Source organism: Penicillium cosmopolitanum (assembly GCF_028827165.1).
Source record: "Penicillium cosmopolitanum strain IBT 29677 chromosome Unknown utg000004l:1.0-4361866.0:1.0-4365735.0, whole genome shotgun sequence".
Taxonomy (NCBI): domain Eukaryota; kingdom Fungi; phylum Ascomycota; class Eurotiomycetes; order Eurotiales; family Aspergillaceae; genus Penicillium; species Penicillium cosmopolitanum.
This window is the reverse complement of record NW_026622674.1, coordinates 3,630,889-3,647,668: the sequence shown is the minus strand read 5'-3', so window position 1 is coordinate 3,647,668 and position 16,780 is coordinate 3,630,889. Positions and strand designations below refer to the sequence as shown.

General features: G+C 50.5%; 5 protein-coding genes across 5 annotated transcripts; 3 read left to right on the top strand and 2 right to left on the bottom strand.

The window, feature by feature from the left end:
• Positions 1–798: 798 nt before the first annotated feature.
• On the top strand, positions 799–2,259 carry N7509_002777 (uncharacterized protein; the record flags this gene model as incomplete). Its single annotated transcript, XM_056627414.1, has 1 exon — positions 799–2,259. The coding sequence occupies one exon, from the start codon at positions 799–801 to the stop codon at positions 2,257–2,259; it is 1,461 nt and encodes a 486-aa protein (XP_056493209.1).
• Positions 2,260–3,315: 1,056 nt separating this feature from the next.
• Positions 3,316–6,597, bottom strand: N7509_002776 (DNA ligase (ATP) DNL4; the record flags this gene model as incomplete). Its single annotated transcript, XM_056627413.1, has 6 exons — positions 3,316–3,762; positions 3,828–3,933; positions 3,989–4,121; positions 4,187–4,318; positions 4,374–6,481; positions 6,536–6,597. 6 exons carry the CDS (start codon positions 6,595–6,597, stop codon positions 3,316–3,318), a joined length of 2,988 nt encoding a protein of 995 aa, XP_056493208.1.
• Positions 6,598–6,897: 300 nt separating this feature from the next.
• On the bottom strand, positions 6,898–10,324 carry N7509_002775 (uncharacterized protein; the record flags this gene model as incomplete). Its single annotated transcript, XM_056627412.1, has 6 exons — positions 6,898–7,811; positions 7,907–8,051; positions 8,109–8,375; positions 8,433–9,981; positions 10,045–10,216; positions 10,297–10,324. The coding sequence occupies 6 exons, from the start codon at positions 10,322–10,324 to the stop codon at positions 6,898–6,900; spliced, it is 3,075 nt and encodes a 1,024-aa protein (XP_056493207.1).
• Positions 10,325–10,931: 607 nt separating this feature from the next.
• Positions 10,932–12,554, top strand: irs4 (the record flags this gene model as incomplete). Its single annotated transcript, XM_056627411.1, has 1 exon — positions 10,932–12,554. One exon carries the CDS (start codon positions 10,932–10,934, stop codon positions 12,552–12,554), a length of 1,623 nt encoding a protein of 540 aa, XP_056493206.1.
• A 1,169-nt stretch (positions 12,555–13,723) lies between these two features.
• N7509_002773 (uncharacterized protein) lies at positions 13,724–16,532 on the top strand (the record flags this gene model as incomplete). Its single annotated transcript, XM_056627410.1, has 10 exons — positions 13,724–13,827; positions 13,899–13,947; positions 14,136–14,289; positions 14,342–14,543; positions 14,594–15,164; positions 15,221–15,259; positions 15,316–15,384; positions 15,451–15,710; positions 15,765–16,417; positions 16,483–16,532. 10 exons carry the CDS (start codon positions 13,724–13,726, stop codon positions 16,530–16,532), a joined length of 2,151 nt encoding a protein of 716 aa, XP_056493205.1.
• Positions 16,533–16,780: the final 248 nt, after the last annotated feature.

Here is a 16,780-nt window from a genome sequence, read left to right as displayed (position 1 = left end):
AGAGTGGATGTGATGAGTGGAATCAAAACAAACCATGACTAACCTCAATGTTGGAGGGCGAATGGCAGCGCCTGCATATCTGGATACATACTAGCGCGACTGTATGTATGGGAAAGAGAAAAAGAAAAGGAAAAAGAAAAAGGAAAAAAGAAAAGGAGGGGGCCACAGGGCTTTGGTGGATTCGATGGATCCACCGGGCGAACATTCCATACGCCGGGGTCCGAGAGTACAGAGTCCAGGGTACAATAGGAAAGAACTCGATGTAACCGTACACAATACCGTACACACAATACCCTTGAAGGGACCCAAGGAATCCCAGTCCAATCATCCGCGTGCTGCGTAACCCTTTCCCAAGATTACCGTCACACGCGTACCTGCCCAATACATCTTATCATCCTCTGAGATCACCACTTTCCTTATCTGCCTTCGCTCCTTCCCCATTCTCTCTTCTCTCCTCTCCTCTCCTTCCTTCCCTTTCAAAGCATCTCTCTTCCCCTTTCTCTTTTCTCTCTATATCTCTTTCTCTCTCTTTCTACCCCCCCTCTCCCTTCTCGATATATACCCCAACTGGCCCTCTCGACTTTCCACAGTAAAGGGTCTTTCAGCACTGCCTACTTCCACCGCATATCACCAGCCTCAACTTGACTCAGTGGCTGGCCTGACTCCCACTGCGGCGGGAGATCTCATCACCATTCCCCGTTCAATGTATCTCGCCCAAAACCTCGATCAAAGTGCCTCGTCTGGCCCCCCCCCTCGCTTCAAAATACCAATCTAGCATGACTCGATATTTCACCTAAAATGATGGTCCCAAGAGCCTTTCTGTTTACATCAACCCAGCCTCAGAAAGCCATGCAGCCCTATGGGTCAAAGGAAGAACCGTCGCGGCCAGCTTTGCACCGCTCAGGCTTCTATCCTCCAGGCAATCATGGAACCGGATTGGTTGGTGCCGCACCGATGGTCATCCCCCCCAAACGTGACTCTCACGCCTCAGTCCGCCGTGATCCGCGTTCTCGCCCCTCAGCGAAAACATCCACATCGTCTCGTCGCTCGTCGTCGTCTTCTTCGTCCAATGATCGGAACATGCCCACCTCCGTCGCCTCAATGCTTAATGCGACGGCTATCCCCGTGCCGCGGCGGACGTGGTCCACCCGAAGACCTCGGAAGGTTCCCCGAGGCAACCATGTGGAGGAGTTTAGTCGGATGCTGAAGGAAGACATTAAGTCAGGGGATGATGACCTGATGAACTGTGTTGTGAATTCACCTCTCGACATTTTACTCAGTCCACCCGACGAGGAAAACGACAAGGAATCACCGGGCAACGAATCCGAACGCGAATCGCCTTTCTCTCTAGGGTCGGCATCAAGCGACTCGATCCCAGCACTTGACCATGATGGGGCATCGCCATCTAGCTCCATACTTCCACCAACTCCGAATTCCCACAAGAGTCTTTGTGACCGTCGCTGTCTGCGTTATTCGCCTTCCGAGGATTGTGCCTCCGACCACCCTCTTCTCGAAACTGAGATTGAAGAGGATGAAACTATAGAATTCGTGCCTCACGATGAAACTATGATCCATGAAGGACCCCGTTCTAAGGGTACCGCCTCCCTTGGCTCTTTCCCACGTCTACGGTCCTCATTCAAATCAAACCTTACTGCATCGCTACGAGCTATAAAATCTGCAGCACAGTCCGTTTCGACATTTGCTACACCCTCGGTTCAACCGGAAGATTTTCTCACTCGGAACCTTTTCACAATTACCCCCGAACTCACAGACGATCGCCGACCGGCACCCATGCGAGACCCACCGTCTCCGGCACTAAGGCGTTATCTAAACCCGACCCCTATCTCCCCAGCAGAGATGTACGTCTATCATGATCATCCGCATGATAAACTTGATTCGGTAAATGCGTGCCCGGTTTCTATTCAGATGCAGACTTACCGCCGCTCCCGCGGTCGGGGTAACCGGCGCAATAATTTCCACGTGGTCGCCCCGAAGAATCGTGATCAATACATCACCTTCGACCCGGAAGTCCCTCCCATGTCCCGCCAGCGTGAGCCTCGTGAGAACAGTGACTTCCTTCGCATGGTCGTGCTCGAGATGAACATGCGCCGCCGGGGCAAGCTTCGTGAGGACATCCCCACACGGGCCCGCATCTGGCTTCCACCGCGGAAGAATAATCCGCATCGTCTCACAGGAGAATACGAAGATGGTGAAGACAATGTCACCGTCCCTTCTCGCTGGGTTGGCGTCTCAGCCTAACCGGCTGCTATCAAAGACATTCCCGGACTGACGCAGAGCGCAGTTGAACCGGCTGTCTAGTACATACACAACCCTCTTTTCTACGACCCCCCCTATCATACAAGCGCGGCGTTCTACCAAGATGAAAAGTGCCCCGGCTGGCACGACTCCTTCATTTGCAACATACCCTTTCAATTTTCTTTATTTAACTTCTGCTTCTTACCCCTATACCAAGATATCCCAACAAAGAAATCGACAGAATTCACTCAGCTCCTGTTAGCCTTTAGCGTACCTTCCTAGTGTGTTACTTGTAAATACTCGGTAAAGGTCTCGATCAACCGAGTCGAGGGAATTTACTTTGGTGGCTGCGGGATGATATCACGCCGCGTCCATGAGATCATCCCCACACGGTCAGCCTAGATCCCCGCATGAGCGATTCGCCAAATCATCCCCCAGCCGAGCTTGGCCATGCCCTGTCTCGTGTCTTTGCAGATAGATTATCATTCCCAATAGGACGGACATCTATATCTGGTGCTTGATGAGGTTTCACTGAGGCTTGGACCCTTCTCGAGTTGTTGTCAATTAAACGGTGCTGACGTTTGTTAGGTCGATCCCGGCACCCGTCCTTAGGGTATGCAATGGTCATCGATTTTAACTTTGTCCGATCAGTGCCACAATGGGAAGGTTATAGCATACTCTGCGTTTAGACGGACTTAAATTGTAGTTTATTGACGTGATCACATGATGCTTAAGTACCTCGCCCTTGGGTAGTGGGTAGTTAGTGCGTGTTTAAGAAGTAAGTACAGTTTGAGGCAGATATTTCGAAGACATTACGCCTATCACCACGCCTTGATACGCTAAATTAAATTGACAAGACAGGAGAAAGGTTCTACCCGCCGCACGCTGCATGCAAAGTAGATAAAGAATGGTTCGTGCAACCCGACTCTGACTGTTCATCAACGGGGTACCTGGAACCCTGTGTAACGTAACAAACGCATAGATTAGACATCGCTCCAACGTAGTTCACCGAAAAGACATAAATGGAGGACATAGGGAAGTGGGGAGTGGGGAAGGGAGTCACTTACGCTCTTCGTCTAACAGAGTACCATTTTTCCAGCTCTCTTCAACCCACTTGGAGGTGACTAGATGTGGCACTTTGCGGCCCGGCAGAGCAGCCACCGACTTTCGCAAAGAGTCTAACTTCGCCGGGGATGCGGTCTCTGAATTCACAATGGCATGGGTGATACCGGGGGCTTCCAGAGAGGTGGCGATGTTTGCTCCCGCAAAACTAGCGGTATTTTGTAAGAGCTCGAGAGTTAGGTCAAGTGATATCATTCCATCATCCTCTCCATTTGTCTGATTGACTGGCGAGAAGAAGAACGATAGACCACGGAAAAGCCACCCGCAAGGTGCTGTGTACCCTGAATTGACCTTTTCTTGGATCCGAGCCTCGATTCTTTGCGATGTGGATGCATCGAGTACAGGAGCCGCTTCCTGCTTGACAGTTCCCATTTGCTGAAGAATCTAGTTTTCTTTTTGTTAGAAAAATACGAGTCGCGCAATCCAATAGGATGTTTTGAGGTACTTACCTCCTTGAGCTCTTCGACGCTGGTATCACGGGCATAACTGTCACCAAAACAGTCTGCATTGATATTGATCTCTTCAGCCCGGTCTTCCATGATGAAGAACATATGTCTAGAATTGAGGTCAGAAATCAACTCGTTTGCTTCTCGAGAAGCTTGAATGTTACCTTGGCTCAAAAGGAAGGATCAAATCAGGTAGTCCAACATCTTTGACATTCTGCTTCACGCAGTCAATTAACCAGGATGGTCTGATGATGTTGGTATCGCCGACTTTCTGCAAAGACGCCACCTTGACCGTTCCTATGGCTTATGTTAGTGCGCTCCGGGAAAAAAGTTTCGAAAACCAGATATCACGAAAAGCATACTTCTCTCTGCGACGCAGATTGTATCTAGAGCGGCAGTGTTAGTTTGGTAGATCCTGCCTCCGTTGGCTTTGACCAATTGTTCTAGCTCCGCCTTGGACTTCTTTTCGGGGAAAGTTGACTCGGTCATCACAACTAATGCACCGTCAGTAACTGCTTATATCAGAAGAAGAATCGCAGCAAGGCTCACAGAAGTTCAAGTTGTCAAACACATGGCCCGAGGGGCCTGAGTATTGTACATTGCTCTCTCCGTCATATCCAGCAATCTTCAATGGCTTTTTCGTTGCCCGCTTAAGACGCTTCTTCCGAGAGTTATCGACATCAAATTGCTTCTCCTGCTGTTCCTGCTCGGCATTTGATTTGAGGTTCAAAAACTCCTGGACTGAAAGAGCTGTTTTCCAGTTCTTGTCTTTGCGTAGCGTCTTGAAGCGTGGGAAACGCACTGTCATCCCCATGCGGAATGAGTCACTTTGGGTGACAGAGGCTGCTTTCACACAAAGAACAATAGAATCGCTTGGCTTGATCCACATATCAGGTCGTTCATTCTGGGAATCACCCCCAGCCAACTCTATCAAGTGTGTAGGTGGCTTTTTGGGGTCCCATTTGTTCCACTTTCCATCTGTAATGTGGCGGACTTCTTGGTAGTCAGCAGCAGTAAATCCTCCTCCAACCTTACAAAATGACCAGAATTTCGAGGAATCTGTATTCTGCGAAGACTCGTTGTCATCGACGCGTAAAGCACAAAGAAAACTCGCTAGGAAGCCACCGCGGCGACCTTGGCCATAATAACCCCCGACCACGATAAGGTCAAGAGACTCGCCGAACTCAGTCATGTAATCTGGCTTGACCTTCATCCAGTCGTCATGACGCTCGTTGAGACGATAGGGCGATCGAGGGTTCTTGAGAACAAGACCTTCAGACGCCTCTGCAACGACCTTGCGCAGACACGTTTCTACCTCTGCTGCTGTAGTCGCTTCTTCATAAGGGAGAATTTCGAATCGACGATGAACTGGTTGAAGGGCTTTTTGCAAGGCATTACGACGGTCGCGGAGAGTATATTTGGTCAGTTCCGCGCCATTCAAGTGCAGGATATCAAATACGCGGTACAAGGGTCGCGGCCCTTTCGAGAAAGGATTGCGTTGCTCCGCTATCGCCGCAGTCTTCAGAGTACCAAATGGAACGAGAGCATCTTGCTCAGGGTCCCAAGTAACCATTTCTCCATCAAGAATAACACTTCGCACTCCATTCGCAAATGCATCTTTCAAATGCCGAGTCAGCGCACCATTTTCATCGTGAAGGCCATTCCCGTACAGATAGGTATAATCTTTGGCTTTGCGGGACCAAAATGCAAATTTCCGGCCTCCCGGGACAGAGTCATCAGGCGCCATATGGAGCTGGATGCGTTCACCGTCCATCTTCTCCTCGATCCAGAAGACTTGATCTTCCTCGGTTGGTTGCATCCGAGCGACCATCTTGTCAAACGAGTGCATTTGAAATTGGGCTAGTTGAGGCTGGAAACATTGCATTAGAGCAATGCCACGGTCATCTCCCTCGAGTCTGATATTCGGATCATGCAACTCCCAGCATACGCGCCGCAGGCTGCTGGAAATGTTGTACAAACTCTCAGCATCTGGGTGCCATGCATGGAACAGGGTGCGCTCCGTAGCCCCAACCTTCATCTGTCGTAGAATGATACGAATAAGCCATGTGAGCTCTTCCGGATTCATTTTCTTGTAGAACTCTGCTAGAATAGGCGTTTGCTCCTCTTCTTTTGAGGCGATTGAGAGCTTGTCCAGCTTCTCGTTGACTTCCTCGATCGTCAAGGAACCTGGCTCTGTCCGCAGCGGCCGCTTCACGAGAACTTCATAGCACCGTCCTGCAAAGTCTCCCGCCATACGCCCTGTGGTTTGGCTTGGAAGCTTCCAATTCAGAAGAGTCTGGCCGTCTTCTGATTCCTTGTTGATTTTCATGATCTTCACCAGCATCTTCCCGATGACCTTTTCTTTCATACCATACATGGCACGATCTCTGTCTTTATCTGGAAGAATGAGTCTGAATGCAGGGTAAATGTCGTCGCCGACATCTTTGCGCCAGCGTGCGATGAAGCGAATGATAATATCACGGCGGAGCTCGAACGGACTGAGGCCTGCTGCTCCTTTTCCATGAGGCCCAGCCTTTCGACGAGCTAGATTTGAGCCCGCAGGTTTCTTCTTGATTTCACTGAGAGGGTTGAACAGATTAAGATAGAGCTCGTGGAATGCAAACGTTGGGGCGCGGTTATGGGGCCGATTTGGATACCTGTGTTTTTGACGGGTCAGTAAGCTTGCAGACAAGCAATCAAGTGAAAATTACTTTTCATCCAGATCTTCGCCCACATTTTGGGGATTATCTGGCACGATCTCGTCGGAATCCATGGTGGATGAAGCTCAAAGGAGAGGAAAGGAAATCCCCAGGTTTTGGTTGTACGGTCCTATTAATGCCTCGTTTCTAGGCAGCGTCGACGATAAGATAAGGAGTGGAGGTGGTGCCTGCCGGCATGTGACATCATTGGACAGCGTCCCAGAGCTACCTTAAGGCCAATGTAGTAGATGTCTAATTTGGGATCTCCGATCAACTACAGCTATTCAATGAAATTACTCGTATTTGTCTGGCATATCTCATTTTTAACTATAGCTAGGGGGTATGTCTATCAAAAAAATAAGGAGATTTATCCATCAGCGAGCATCCAAAGTAGTCCCATGGCTCTGCTCCAAATCACGATTCTGTGACATGATATCCGCCAGCTGCGTTAAGGTCGCGATCAGTTTCTTTGATATCCCCCACGCCGTTAAACCAGAGAGCGTTTCACATCCCATACGTAATATCCGCTCTGGGCCCTCGGGGGAACAAATGTCCCCGACGCCAGTCACATTACCCCTCATCGCATATCCTTCTCGTACAAAAAGTTGAACGAGCTCATCATCGCACGGCCGGTCTAGGTGAATGAAACTTGGCTCCTGCGATACATCCCCTCGATTTGTCTCGGAACGTGGACTGGAATCCTGAGACCCAGTTGTGTGGCAAGAACCATATGCCCATAGTGTCAGCACCGCCAGGAAAGCTGCTACCGGTTCGTGGTAGGCATTTGTTGAATATCGTCGAATGTGCCAAAGAGTCACACCGGCGTGGATGATGGACAAACGGGCCTTATATTGGTCGTGTTTCACCCATCGCCAGATGTACTGCCACTCGAGTGCTTGCTGTCGTTTGCTCCATTGTGATCTGTCCGTGACTAGAGAATTTGCCAGAGAACGAATCTCGCGGAAAGGTGCCAGTAGGACAAGGCGTGCAGTGTGAAGATGGAGTACGGTGGGATGCTCAAGGCCAGCAGCTTTTGCAATGGTGCTGTTGGCTGTCCAATGTAGAATATCGAGACAATCACATGCACTATTGCGCCATTTGGAGTAGGATGGAATCCCTGGTAGCCATACAGAGCCTGTGGGAATTGCGGTTTCACGGGATTGCTTCTTGGCAGTGGGATTCCAGAATGAAAGAGGCCGACGGAAGTAATCGCCAACTTCCCACATCCGTTGGTAGAGGGCGTGAATAAGAAGAATATGGCTGAATTCACCGATCCCCGAACAAGTTTCTTTTCAATGTACAGGATATGTACAGCATCATAGAGAGATTCATTGCCTAGTAAGTTAGAATAGACCATAACTTGGAGAAATAGGTGAGAAGTACCTATTGAATTTTCCCATTGTTGCTTCCATGCCTCCGCGGAGGTCGCTTCCCACAGCCTCTCGTGTGCGGGTAGGGCAGCCTGTCCGTCATCTAGTGAGAGAAGGGGACGCTCTTCAAAGGAATATGCAAGTGTGCTGTCCAAAAGCTTCAACAATAGTTGTTAGTGTTTAGGATGTGCGGTTTCGGACGGGGGTCCTCCTACCCAAATACAGTATCCAGTTCGTTTGCGAACCTCTTCTTGGGCCCATCGGTTCCAATGGGCGTCATCTGAAGTCCTGCTCGGCGTTGATGTCTTTTTCGAACGGGAGGCCAGTAGCGTTTCGTGGTTCGAAAGCGCCACCAGATCACTGAAGACACTCATGGCAGAACGCTGATCTCCTTCATTGCCACTATGCAGAAGTCCTATGCAATTGAGCAGCTTGGCTTGGATTAAGTCGAGAGCATACTGATTTAGGCTGTCTCTGTTCTTCTGTTCAAGTAAATTGATGAGTAAGTGAAGACACGAGAGAACTAATAGATTACTTACCTCGGCTAAGAAAGCTCGGCGTATCATTTCGTGAAATGCAGCAGTACATTGATCAGTCTCAGGGGTGCCTGAACAATGGCATCCAGCCGCCACGATTGCTAGAGTCAAGAGCCAATGACATTGGTTTGGATCGAATGTGGGAAGGTGGAGCATCGGATAAACGGTTTGGAACGAGTCGAAGTAGAAAGCAATGTAGCGACTGCATTCATCTGCAGTTGGAAAGTGCGTGGACTCAAACATTTCAAAGAATGGATTGTCGTTGCGACATAGTAGAAGAAACTCGCCGTATATTTCATCATATATAGGAGGGTCGATTGGCCTCAATGATCGGATGACACGTTCTGAGATGTTCTCCACACGAATCTCGCATGAAATTGGGAATCCAAATTTCCGTGGAGTTCCCTCGGGCAATGAATTCCCGGAATGGGGGGCTTCAACTGAGGAGATGGACCACGAGGCTTGCTTCTTTCTGTACCTAGGAAGTCGAGCACCAGTGCCATCAACATAATACTGTCCTGATAGATTTGCTGAATCCACTGAATCGACATTTGCCGAAGACTCGCTAGTAACATTTGAAAGTCTCCGATGACTGGCCAACCCCGTCCCGAGCGACATATTTTCAGACGACATTTGGGGGACATTTCCAGGCAACGACGGGCTGATCTGTCTTGTACCGATAACTGGCGGCTGCCATGTCGCGCGGGCGGCATAAGAATTTGAAACCGGAGGCTGGCAGTATTGCGAAGAGGCTCCAGAGCGTTGACTCTGGTCTCTAGGTGTGAAGAGCTCGTTGGGCAACCAGTTTATTGTGGAGAGCATGGACTGGTCGAAGAACGATGGGTCAAACTCCATCGCCATCTCTGGGTTTCCGGTCATGTCAAGATTCATCTCAACTCCTGGACCGGGTAGGCTTTGCTGAGTTTGTCTCAATTCGGAGCTCATGCTTGTTACTGATTCGTCTGCGTAGAGACTCGGCGGAATAGGGTTGGCAAGCCCATTAAATGGCCGAGGGCAGTCATCTATCTGTGGTGTATCTGAAATCTTGTTTGAAGGTGGCGCATAGAGCTGAGAGTTTGAGATCCCCGCCACCGAGGCCCTTCCTTCTGAATCCGTCAATTGGGATGGGGTATTTGCGGGGTGGTCCGGGCCTGAAGTAAGAGGCACCCGTTGTGAATCGTTCATATCGTTAACAGGTAGCTGTGTTAGCTGGAATGAGATTGTACCCTCCATTAGTGCCGAGTCCGGGTGGTTTGTGTAGGGCTTAGGTGACAAGGGCTCATTGGTTTGTGGTTCATTGTCTTCCGTGACCGACAGGCGCCGTGAGGTTCCATTTCGAGCCTTTGCTTTTGAACGTCGTTCGGTGGGATACTGACACTTAAGTGAGCGGGTATCACATCTTCCGCATGTGCTGCCACCACTACAGCGCACTCTGGCCATCGCACAGCCATAGCAGGCCCGAAAGGTCTTGACAGTGATTCGATGAGTACGGTCTTTGCCCCCATCGCCTCCGCGTGTATGATGGCTCAGTTCGTGTCGATGTAGCGTATCACTGCACGACCCGCATCGGTCAATTCATCCGAAGGGCCACTGGAGCTCAGGATCTGCAACTTACGTTCGCGAGAAGTGGCGGCCACATTGTGCACATTCGAAGGGTTTTTCCTTGGTATGACTGCGCAAATGTCGCTTGAGATGTTCTGGTCGCCGGAAGGTACTGCTACAAACCGAGCATTGGACACCAGGAGCACCGGCTGAATCTATCCGGTCCCCAGCACTGAGATGTCCATCTAGACCTCACACAGTCATGGTCAGTCATGATGCCGATGGACCTTTAGGCCTTCAGAATGATGCGCGAGCTTGTTCTTACCCGCCGCATAATCAGTCTCCGGTAGCATATCGCCTCAGGGAAGCACATGCGGATCAGCATTTCCGGATTATGAGAATGGTGAGAGCATTATTTTTCTCCGTTGCCTTGCAGCGTGCAGGAGAGAAGACCCAGGGGAGCAGGGTATACGAGTAATAAATTGTTTCCCACGCGCAGGGCTGCGGAGAAGGCTGGAGACACGCGATTGGTCTCTTCATCTAAACGGGCCGGCTCGGTTAATTTGATCGAGGGGAAATCTGGGGTTGACCAAAATGCCCGAAGGGATCATCGTGGGGCTACCAGATGGGATTTAGGGTGGGATGCAGTGTCTTGGAAACAAACTGTATCTGATCCATTGAGTGAGAAGGTTGGTCTCTAGTCTCCACCGGTTGAGTATGAGTTGGACCACTTGCAATGGATGAAGGGAGAGACCAAAAAAGAGAAGTACTCGTACGAGTAGTAGTGAAGCTCGCTCAGAGACAGCCCAGCCCCGTCGTGCACGCACCGCTAGTGGAGAACTCGGGCGTCATCTTTCTTTTCCTGCAGTGCAACACCCCCTCCTATTCTTTCTTTCCCCATCACAACCGTGGCGTGACCTGGTCCTTTAAACTCTCGTGTCTTTGGCGGAGTTTGCTTCCATGAATGGCGAGATCGCCGCCAATCCGCGGTTGGCTTCTCCGGCTTCCCGAAATGCCTCCGCACTACAAGGCGCCTCCATCGCCTTTCAACAATCTCGTCCATCGTCTACCGTGAACAACCCTCCCTCTGCTGCCGCTGCAGCTGCCGTGGCTAGCAGCTGGAATCGTCATGCAGAATCCAATCGTTCAAATATGGATTCCGACCCTGCTCCCGAGGTTGGCTCGGTGCGCGACAAGATTGGAAGGTTGACAACAAACTCCCTCTCCCCGCCAACTAGCGACCCTCGCATGAGAGGACGACCATCCCCATCCCCATCCCCATCCCCATCCCCATCTCCATCATCCCCCGCGCCCGAACAGATTGCCGCCCGGCTTGCTGCCTCGAGATCGCCTGATAGGAGACAGGAGGCATCCTCCGCCACCGCCGCCGCCAGGCTCGGTGCGATGCGCAGTGCCAGTAGAGCAGCGCCACCACCCCGACCCGCCGAAGAACGACGAGAGCTACGCTCACCTACCCCAATTCGACCTACTCCTCCTCCTCCTCCTCTCAAAAGCCCCGTGGACAGTATGCTTCAGGATGACACTCCAAACATCGGTCTTGAATCCACGATTCGGCGCCCGCCGTCTGTTCAATCCAAAGCAAGTACTGTATCCAGGGCAAGCAGTGTATATTCCACAGCCCCGAGTCCTCATCCCTCTATTACGCCTCGATCTCCAGCCGTGCCCATCGATGATTTCAAACCAGCTCTTCCTCCGCGATCCTCTACGGGTCTCTCCACTCCGTCCTCCATCGTGTCCGCAGCCGGGTCGATCAAAAAGAAACCGGTCGGGACCAGTGGTGGATCCCTGGTTCGCGCAAACACCCCGAGTATGGGGTCAATATCGGTGGCATCATACAACAGTAGTTCAAGTGCGACCCATGAACCGGGCGGCATGAGCGAGGAAGCTCTATCCAATGCCATTGTCGCATCCTCCTTGGCATCGGCTCGCGCATCGCCCGTATCCAAATTAGCTCCCCCGCCTCCCCCACAACGGCGTCGGGCGCGATCTCGGTCCCTCTTGCAGCAGTTAGCGCCTTCACCGAAGAGCGATCTTTCACGGACGCCAAGTCCACCCAAGGGTATGCCACAAACCCTGCGCGGCATGCCGAAAGCCGACGAAGCCGAGGACCGTCACCGGTCTAGAATGCATTTGATCCACAAGCATCCGCATAAACATCATGAAGGAGATCGGAAACGATGGCGCCGGGAGGTGACAGAGAAGGAACGTAAACGCTACGAGGGTGTTTGGGCCTCCAACAAGGGGTTGCTCATCCCTCCTGGGCGGGGCAATGGCGGAGAACGACGACCGCAACCTGCGGAGATGGTGCTGAATCTTGTGGTGCGGGAGATCTGGTCGCGCAGCCGGTTACCAGCCGCGATCCTGGGACAAGTGTGGGAGCTCGTGGATCACCAGCGTGTCGGGTTGCTGACGAAAGAAGAATTTGTGGTTGGAATGTGGTTGATCGATCAACAGTTGAAGGGCCATAAGCTACCAACCAAAGTACCGGAGAGTGTTTGGGACAGTGTTCGGTATGTGACAGGCATTCGATTGACCACGGCTGGTAGCAAGGCCTATCCATAGATGCCCGAACGGGAGGTTCGATGAATCCTCGCTCTGTGACGCGCAGGCTCGCCTTGGCAGGAGCAGGATGGAAGCAATGAGCAATGAGACATAGTGCATGCATTTACATTTACATACATCTTCATTTGATACTAGTATTTATAATTGGAAGTTGAAGTTTCCCATTGCTCTATAGACATTTGATCCGTAGAGTATCTGTACATGTACTTCCTCTACTACACCTAAGTATATACTAGTAGGTAGGTATAACTTGAAGTAGTTGAATCAACTAGTTGTTTGCACTTTGGACTAGTCATGTATGTATATGTAGTACTAGTACTACTCGTACTAATTGCTGCATATTCGCCATCCCCCTTCTGTGTCCATCCCTCCCCTAGCGGGCTCCACCTCCAACCAATGCCAAGAGCGAGAGCAGACGAACGCTGTTTGCGAGATGACTGACTATCCACTCAATACACACCATACAGACCATTTCTAATTACTACATATTATTCTAATGATCATACTTTTTCTCTTGCTTATCATAGCTCCAAGGCATCGCGCCACTCCCTGCCACGTGATCCGGTAAAACCGGAGAAAGAAAAAAGAAAAAAGAAAAAGAAAATAAATATTCGTAAAGGAGACCCTCCACACTGGCAACCCGATATGATGGAACAAAGAAAATAGTATATCCAATCCATCTACTCCTAGTATCTATGGAGTCATAGTAGGTATATAACGAACATACCAGGCTGCTCGTACTTGTGTAAAAATGCCCAATGCCCAAACCCCCAGCGGTTCGCATGTTCCAAACCTTGGAAAGGTTGACAAATTGCGGGCGTCTGGATCACCGCAGAGCAAATCCCGAATCTCCACGCTTCGGGATTTGCACCAACCATCAAGCAATCAGCGCACCGCGTCTGTATATCAAAGCTCTTTTTCTTTCCTCTGCGCGCGCTGACTGAGCCGATTTTTAATTGATTTTTGGCTCAACGAAGGTCCCTCAAGTCCTAGGGGCTTTTTGATTCGGTTCTTGGTTATTTTTTTTTAAAAAAAAGAGGGTTTAATTACCAACTCGGTTCAAAGCAAAGAAACCGGTCTGCTCTTGGAGGGGGATCCAGCGCCATCTCCATCTCCATCTCCAAGCACTTAAACATCTCCAGGGCTCCATTCCAGCCGTGTGATTCGCCATGGCCGACACTTTTCACCACGAGGGGGCGCTTGCTGCGACCGCGCCTCGACCGGTTCGTAAGAAGTTCGCCAAACCCCCCGTCAAAGTCGCCTGTTTGCCTTGGTAATACAATCTCCTTTCGGTCATGCCCATTCTGACTATCCCGGGCTTTGCTAAAATCCCCATTTTTCTAGTCGCGCTTCTAGAACACGATGTGGTGGCCAGGAGCCTTGCTGTTCTAATGTGAGTGAGCTTCCACTGTGGGATGTCCTGACGGTTACTTCATATTGTTATATTCTTTTTTATATATCTATCCCCACTCCTCCGCCCTCTACTTCGATGTTCTAGACTCCTTTGGGAATCGTTTGATGCTCGCTTGATTACTTGTACTACTTGCACGAGGCCATTTACTAACCAAGTATAATTTTTAGTGTCTCGCCAAAGGCCGCAAATGCGGCTACCTGCCCAGCAAAAGAGGTGGGCCACGCAAAAAGAAGCAGAAGCTGTCGCCATCGCCCTCGCCGGACGAGGAACTTCCACATGATGGACCCTATGTGGACGTATCCTCGGCGGACCTTGAAGAGTGTATGTTAACCCGTCCTACCTTCTGTGTCACAACCCACTGACGGTGCTGCAGCCCCGGGCATGTTTACCCAAATCGATGTCCTCTCTCTGCCAGGCGCAGGGTTGCGTCATCTAGATTTCCCGCAAGTGGCCTCTTTGTTCCAGGGCTACTTCACGGGCGATGATAGCACATCTCATGTTCATATGGGCCCGATTTCATCCCCGTTGAGTACCACCCAGTGTCTGGTGAGAACCTACGGCAGTGAACCAGAAATGTATGCTTTCCCCAGTAGTCTTCTGGCAACTATCTAACCCCGATTGTTAGATTGAATGCCTATTATGATTTCATTCATTGCTACTTTCCCATTCTACCGCCGCGCGCATCGCCGCAATGTCAGGATCGCCCGCTGCAGTTCAACATATCTTCCTCCAATTCGTCGCCAGAGCCACTTATGATGTATAAGCCTCGCTCGCCATTGAGCATGGCCATTTCTGCGATCCTTGCTCTTATCCCCCATCCTCGGGACCCAGAGCCATCTTCTCCCGCGTCAGTCCTTCAACGCCGGACCTATGCGCATGCTTTCGCGCAACTCGCAAACTCAATCATCGAGGAGGAATGTGATCTTGAGCTCTCGTCAACTGACCCAGGCCAAGCGTTGTCCACCGCACGTCCTTCTGTCGACCGTGAGAGATTACACCCTCGGACCCCCGAAGATCTAGAAACGGTTCTTGCCCTACTTATTCTCTCGGTGTATGAGTATTCACAGCGAGGAAACATGTTAAAGATGAGGTACCGTGCTGGTCAAGCTTTAGCACTTGCTCTAGACAAGTCACTCCATTGCTCCGTGGAGGACAATGGGTTTTCTGAAGCACGCCGGAGAGCATGGTGGATGACAGTTCGTCGCCCCTATTCCCGTTGGTCCGTCTGCGTCAAATCCTAACCCAATCTTAGTACTACTGTGTCATTCAAGGGTCCATCGTCAGTACGACTGTAAGTTGATATCGTCGCTATCACCAATCTATCACCAATATCTAACACAAGAACAGCCACCCACGATAGTCATCAATGATCCTCAATTCTCAACGCCATACCCTCGGTTTGCTGCTGATGCCGAAGTACGTTGGGACTTCCGTCACCGGTTATTTTATTGCATACAAATATTAACTAACTTGCATCTCTAGGGATGGTCCATCTTAATGCAAGCCCAGCAAGTGTTGGTATCGGCAACTTCATTCATTGTTGACCTCAACAAGTCTCTATATTCCCAATCGGGCATGCACTACATGTATGAAAGGATGCAACAGCTTGACTCATGGACCACATCTGTTCTCGCCCAGATGGACATGTTGCCCATAATCTCTCCAGAGTCAGACTTTGGCGACGGCCGCGAAACAGTTACCGCCCAGAGTATTCGATCAATATCAAGAATCAAACTCTCCAGGTATGTATTGCAACCTCCGAGTACATTAAACCTCCCCTAATTCATCCATTACAGTGCACAAATCAAGACTCACCGATTGCGAGCTTTCTCCGACATCCCCATCTTCATCAAACGACACTGCGATTTAACCGCCGCCGATCCAAGCAACCCACCTCGCGAGGTGAAAAACTCACCATCGCACCAAGGAAATGGAATGAACAGCGTCGGCTGTTCTTGCAGCAACCTCGACCAATTCCAACGTGCCTCTTCGGCAGAATACATGACCCCATCTGACTCCTCCACCTCGTCCGACATCCACCCCTCCATCCCACAGTACCCTCAATTCCCCTTCGCAACAGGGTTCCCATATAGCCCTCAACACTCCGCAAAAATATGCCTCCGGGCCGCTTTGACTATCTCTAGCATGTTCGAGGGCCTTCCTTACCCGCAACCTTTAACAGAGGCTCGTCAACAAGAGCACGAGTTGAATCGCCCACTTCCTCGCACAATGCCTTCTTTCGCCTGCTGTCTAATGCAAAGTAGCTACGCTATGTTCATGATATTCTACAAAGCTCGCGTATCAAAGCAAATATCGCCAGATTCGGAAAGTGAAATCGCGGCCGAATCAACCGACCAGCTTGTCAAGGAGTTACGGAATGGTCTTGAGCGGATCATCTTGGCTGTATCAAATTACTCACATGCTTTTGAGGCGTTAGATGGGATGAGAGGTATCTTCCCCCTCCCTTCTGTGCACCTTTAAAAAACCAAGTGTCATAGCTAACCCTTTCTCAAGATGAAATACAAGGTGCATATCAAACGGCGTTCCCCCACGCTTCCATTTAATTGTCAGAATACCTTCCATTCCTCTGTTGCATTTTCTGCGAAACACGTCTCCCCTCCTCTCCAGCGACATCGACTATTATCGACACCCTGCATTGCATAGCTTGCAACCCCCTCTTGTCCCAGCGGCTTCTTCGGAGCCCGTGACTTCATGTATCTATCTCGGAATTCTCTAATAACACGACACCACAACACAAGCCCGGAGTGCACATATATCTAGCACACAAACACGACAAGTATACGACCGGGAA